The sequence below is a fragment of the Onychomys torridus genome, chromosome 5 (assembly GCF_903995425.1).
Source record: "Onychomys torridus chromosome 5, mOncTor1.1, whole genome shotgun sequence".
Taxonomy (NCBI): domain Eukaryota; kingdom Metazoa; phylum Chordata; class Mammalia; order Rodentia; family Cricetidae; genus Onychomys; species Onychomys torridus.
The window spans coordinates 19,187,220-19,192,708 of record NC_050447.1 but is presented as its reverse complement, the minus strand read 5'-3'; the positions used below and the strand labels follow the sequence as shown (position 1 = coordinate 19,192,708).

The following is a 5,489-nucleotide window of genomic DNA, read 5'->3' as shown; positions in this document are numbered from 1 at the left end:
GACTGAGAATTTTGAAGAGTTGGAAGACCCGAGGGTCGAGGTGACCCTGTACTAACCCGCCACTCCTGGCCTGGGCTCTCCCTTCCCTGTGCTAGCAGGAGGGGGGCGGGAAAGGACAGCGTCCCGTCCCGCCCCGCCCCGCCCGGCGCTCTGTATTCGCGAGGGAAGGCCGCCTCGCCCAGAAGGCTCCCGGGTGATTGGAGACTCCAGGAGGAGACGCGAGGAAAAGTCGAATAAGAGGGCGCAACGTCAGACTCGAGATTTGGGGAAGGGTGAGGGAGGGGGTGGAAGGGCGGGGACGGACACACAGACACTGACGCGGACACACACCCCCTGCACAGCATTCTAAGAGTCTACAACTTTAGATCGCCTTAGCCCAGGGCACAGAGACCGGGGATAGGAAAGAGAGAATGAGAGAGTAAAGCGATTTAAAAAGAGAGGAGTCAGACTAGGAAAAGTGAAGAGAGCTGAGAGGTGAGCAAAACCAACCGTGAGAAAGGGAAAGAGGAAAAGAACCGCAGTTTCCCAGCGTCCAGGACTGCGAAGGAGCCTCGGGAGCGGAAGCGCTCAGGGGGTGGGGTGGGGGACGCAGCGAGGGGAGGGGAGAGGAAAGGACAGGAGGGGAGTGTAAACTATAGGAGGGCGAAGGAAGCGAGGCGCAACACAGCTCCGGGAGAGGAGGACAGAACTGAGCGCTAAGCGCGGAGCGGCTCTCGGGCCTAGAGGAGGGAGCGCGGCGCAGAGAGGAGGGGCTTGCGGCCCCGTAGAAATGTCAATCAGAGCCCGGAGCCCGGGGAATCTCGGCCAATCTGTTCGGACCTGACCTGACTCCTCGCCGCCGCCGCCGCCGCTGCCTCCGCCGCCGCGGAGCAGATCAATAGGCGAACGCGGAGCGCAGCGCAGCGCGGGAGGCAACGCGGCCCGGGCTCGGCCCAGCCCCCGATGCGCTCCGGAGCCAGCGTGCGGCGCTGAGCACCACGGCCCCGGGGGCCGGGCCCCCTCTCCGTAGGTGCCCCGCGGGCCACCATGTCCTTCCCTCAGCTCGGATACCAGTACATCCGCCCGCTCTACCCACCCGAGCGCCCGGGAGCCGCAGGCGGCGGCAGCGGAGGCGGCAGCGCAGGGGGTCGGAGCGCTCCGGGCGCTGGAGCCTCAGAGCTGGCCGCCTCGGGATCCCTATCCAATGTGCTTTCGTCCGTGTACGGGGCACCCTACGCCGCGGCCGCAGCCGCAGCTGCCGCCGCCCAGGGTTACGGCGCCTTCCTGCCCTACGCTACGGAGCTGCCCATCTTCCCACAGCTGGTAAGAGCCGGAGAAACCGGGGAAAGAAGGGGTTGAAGCTGGGGTGCAGGGCGAAGTGAGCGTGCAGAAGAAAGCCAGGGTCCCGGCGGGAGGGTGGAGGCGGCGACTGCTAGAGCTCACTCGCGCTCCTCCGCGCGTGTTCCCTTCCTTTTCCATGTTCGTACAGGGCGCTCAGTATGAGCTGAAGGACAGCCCTGGGGTCCAGCATCCGGCCACGGCCGCCGCGTTCCCGCACCCACACCCTGCCTTCTACCCCTACGGCCAATACCAGTTCGGGGACCCGTCCCGTCCCAAGAACGCCACGCGGGAAAGCACGAGCACACTCAAGGCCTGGCTCAACGAACACCGCAAGAACCCGTACCCCACCAAGGGCGAGAAGATCATGCTGGCCATCATCACCAAGATGACCCTCACCCAGGTGTCCACCTGGTTCGCCAACGCGCGCCGGCGCCTCAAGAAGGAGAACAAGATGACGTGGGCACCCCGTAGTCGTACCGACGAGGAGGGCAACGCTTATGGGAGCGAGCGGGAGGAGGAGGACGAAGAGGAAGATGAGGAAGAGGGCAAACGCGAGCTGGAGATGGAGGAGGAGGAGCTCGCAGGGGAGGAGGAGGACACGGGGGGCGAGGGCCTGGCCGACGACGAGGAGGATGAAGAGATCGATTTGGAAAACTTAGACAGCGCTGCAGCCGGGCCAGAACTGGCCCTGGCTGGGGCAACGCACAGAAACGGCGACTTCGGCCTAGGACCCATTTCGGACTGCAAAAATAGCGACTCGGACGACAGCTCCGAAGGCTTGGAGGAGCGACCACTGTCGGTCCTGAGCCTGGCCCCGGCGCCACCGCCTGTGGCCAGGGCTCCTCCATCTCCACCCTCTCCACCCTCGGGCCTGGACCCCTGCGCTCCCGCACCAGCGCCCTCCTCCGCCCTGCAGAAGCCCAAGATCTGGTCACTGGCCGAAACGGCCACTAGCCCTGACAACCCACGTCGCTCGCCTCCTGGAGCCGGAGGATCTCCTCCTGGGGCAGCCGTCGCGCCCCCGACGCTGCAGCTCTCGCCCGCGGCTGCCGCTGCAGCAGCCGCCGCACACAGACTCGTCTCGGCGCCGCTTGGCAAATTCCCGGCTTGGACCAACCGGCCTTTCCCAGGCCCGCCGCCTGGCCCGCGGCCGCACCCGCTGTCCATGTTGGGCTCGGCCCCACAGCACCTGCTGGGACTTCCCGGAGCCGCGGGTCACCCGGCTGCCGCTGCCGCTGTCGCCGCCGCCTATGCTCGGCCTACGGAGCCGGAGAGTGGAACAGGTGACTACAGGAGTGTGGGGCACAGTGGGACGGTGTCGGTGGGGCTCTCGCCTTGGCTAGAGGGAGAGAACAGGGGCTTGGGGTACATAAGGTGTTTTCCTTTTCGGCGCCTGGAGGCCTGGACCCCGAGTTCTGAAGGCCTCTTTTTTCTTGTGTCCTACAGATCGCTGTAGTGCCTTGGAAATGGAGAAAAAGTTGCTCAAGACAGCTTTCCAGCCCGTGCCAAGGCGGTAAGAGACCCCGACTTTGGGGAGCAGAGTGGGAGACCCTTCAGGAGGGATGAGGAATACGCAGAGCCAATGGCAGAAACCTTTTGCTCCCCGCACCCCATCCCGGGAAGGGAGAGACGTGGCTGGGAAACTATTTCTAAAAGGCACCAAAACCCACTCTTCCGTCACTTGTGGACCCAGAGCCGCTTTTCCCTTCTCAGCTCGGGCGCCGCAGGCAGGGTCTGTGGGTACAGAGTGGGGAAATCTGGCCACTCCAACAGGCCTCTGGAGCACAAGGCCTCCTCTTCGTGATGCCCACCTCCTTCCAGCCCCGACCTCGAATCCTGATTTCTTCTGTCCACCTTATAGTTAATACACCCAGGGCTAAACAACTCCATATGCCTGACCCTAGGCTCAACCGAGTGTCCCCTACCTAAGCAGCCCCCATGTCTCTAAACCCGGCTTCCTTTGCTTCCGCTCTCTCTTCCAGGCCCCAGAACCACTTGGATGCTGCTCTGGTCCTATCAGCTCTCTCCTCATCTTAATTCTTTCAACAATTTTTAAATCGTTGTACTAATTGTTAAAAAAAAAAAAAGACAAATCGCTCTGTATAGTTATGACTTGCAAGCATGTCTGTGTATGAATACCTAAAAAAGAAACACAAACAAACAAACAAAAAAAGAACGAAAGAAAGAAGAAATAAAGCCAGTCCCCCTTGGCTCTCCCCAAGTTGCTTCTGTACTGCCCCACATTAGATTGTGGGGTTCGTTTGTTCTGTTGATTTGGGGGAGGGGTGCAGAGAGAATAAGCGTGTCTGACTCTTTTTGTATATACAGAAAAATGTACATACGTGTGAACCAAATTGTACAAGAAAGTATCTATTTTTGGCTAAATAAATGAGCTGTTGCCACTTTTGACTATAACCGGCGGGTCTGCCACCTGGACCGATCTGTTAATGGTTCTTTGGTGTTTTAGCGTCCCCCCCACCCCACCCTACCCCACCCACGGTTGTTTAAAGAACCTGCAGGAAAGGACAAGCATGGTCAAGGGACTGCAATGGCGGAAGTGGTCTGCACAGAGGTAGGCGGGCTAGGGCCTCTACAAGAAGGGGCGATGGAAGTCCCTGGGCCCCCAGAGAAAGGGCCGAGATGGAGGAGAAAATAGAGTCGATTCCCTACTAGGGGCTGGGGAACTGGAGTAACCTTGGAGCCTTGGGGCCTTCTCTGATGACTTAGCAGAAAGACTTAGGGAAGCTTCCAGGAGCTCAGGGCGTGGGCTGGGAGGCTCTCCCTCCCTGCTCCCATTCCCACCCGGCACAACTGGTGTTTCTCAGTCCCGTGCACAGGCGCTGTCCACGCTCAACTTCGGGGCCGCTCCCTACCGCGCTTCCCTCTCCAGCACCTCCTTCTTTGTAGGTGCAAGGGTGTCGGGGATCTGCGGGAGAAGCCGGGGTGCTCACGCTTCCCGCTTGGGGGCGTGTGACCGCGCTGAGTTCGGAGTCCAAGGCCGTAGCCAGGCGGCATTTGGTCTCTAGGTGCTCTGAGCGTTTTACCCTGAGTGCCAGGGAAGGGGCTGCTTTCAGAGATGCCGGCATGGGTTCGGGGTCCAGTCCCGACACCTTTGGAGCTGGGATTGCGGCAGGAGCCCGCGGGGGGGGGGGGGGGGTGCAAGTGGGGGGGGAGAAAGTGGGAAACCTGGGGCTGGAGCTCCCTCTACAGGACGTAGAGGACGTGGGAGTCCGGCCTCTCCGGCCTCTGCAGCCAGGCCGACCTCCAGGTCCTAGCCCGACTTGACATTGCTGGGCCAGGCTTATCCAACTTTGACGCTAGGAAGTGGAGAGTCACGCTTAGGATTTGACGCATTGGGGTTCGAAGTAGGGGCACCTTTGAGACACCCTTGTCTGGAACATTAGATTTTCATGCTAGCCAGACGCCATGCTTCGGAGTTGCAGAGCAGGGGAGTATGAAGAGCTAAAGTCTGGATCAGGTAGTTAACTTTGTGTACCTTGAGAGTCTGCTCGCGAGAACAGTTGGAGCATACTGGTCCACGAGGTGAGGACCCAGCTGCCGGCTCCAAGGCAACCTGGGACTTTCCTTATGAACGCAGGCCCCCAGAACAGAAACGTGAGGAAAGAGGCAGATCGCTGGCAAAGATAAGGACCTCGGCGGGTGGGGCCGGGTGGGAGGAAGAGGCCTGAGATATTCTTGCAAATACCTCCTTGATCTCTTCGCTAAGGTATTTCAGAGGCTCAAGGTCCTTCACAGGTTAGGCCATGTATCTGAAGTCAGTACCCCAGGACAAGGACCAGAGCTCTGGTTATCACCATGAGTCTCTGCACAAGGACCACACCCCTCCTCCAGCTGGGGGCTTAGCTGTGGCCCACACTGGCTGCCCATTTACTTCCGGGGAAGCCAAGAGCAGAGAACTCACTTCCTTGGGTCCTTTCTCAGCAGCTGCCAGCCTCACAAGGTGTGTGAGGATGACAGGATGCTCTGCCCATGTTCATTCTTAAGTAAGAAGGTCCAGCCATTTGCAGATGCTCAGACAAAGATCCTCATTCCCAGGAGTGGGGAGGGGGGTGGTATCTGTCTCACCCCTTCCATCACCCAGAAGAGTGAGATTTCTTCCTCTGGGCGACTCAAAAGCCTCTGCAACCCACTCCACTAAGGGACAGAGA

At 60.2% G+C, this 5,489-nt stretch overlaps 1 protein-coding gene across 1 annotated transcript; it reads left to right on the top strand.

Annotated features, from left to right (window-relative positions):
• The first annotated feature begins 602 nt into the window (after positions 1–602).
• On the top strand, positions 603–3,439 carry Irx3 (iroquois homeobox 3). Its single transcript, XM_036187951.1, has 4 exons — positions 603–1,302; positions 1,469–2,603; positions 2,767–2,833; positions 3,303–3,439. The coding sequence occupies exons 1-4, from the start codon at positions 1,027–1,029 to the stop codon at positions 3,355–3,357; spliced, it is 1,533 nt and encodes a 510-aa protein (XP_036043844.1). The 5' UTR covers positions 603–1,026; the 3' UTR covers positions 3,358–3,439.
• The last annotated feature ends 2,050 nt before the right edge of the window (positions 3,440–5,489 follow it).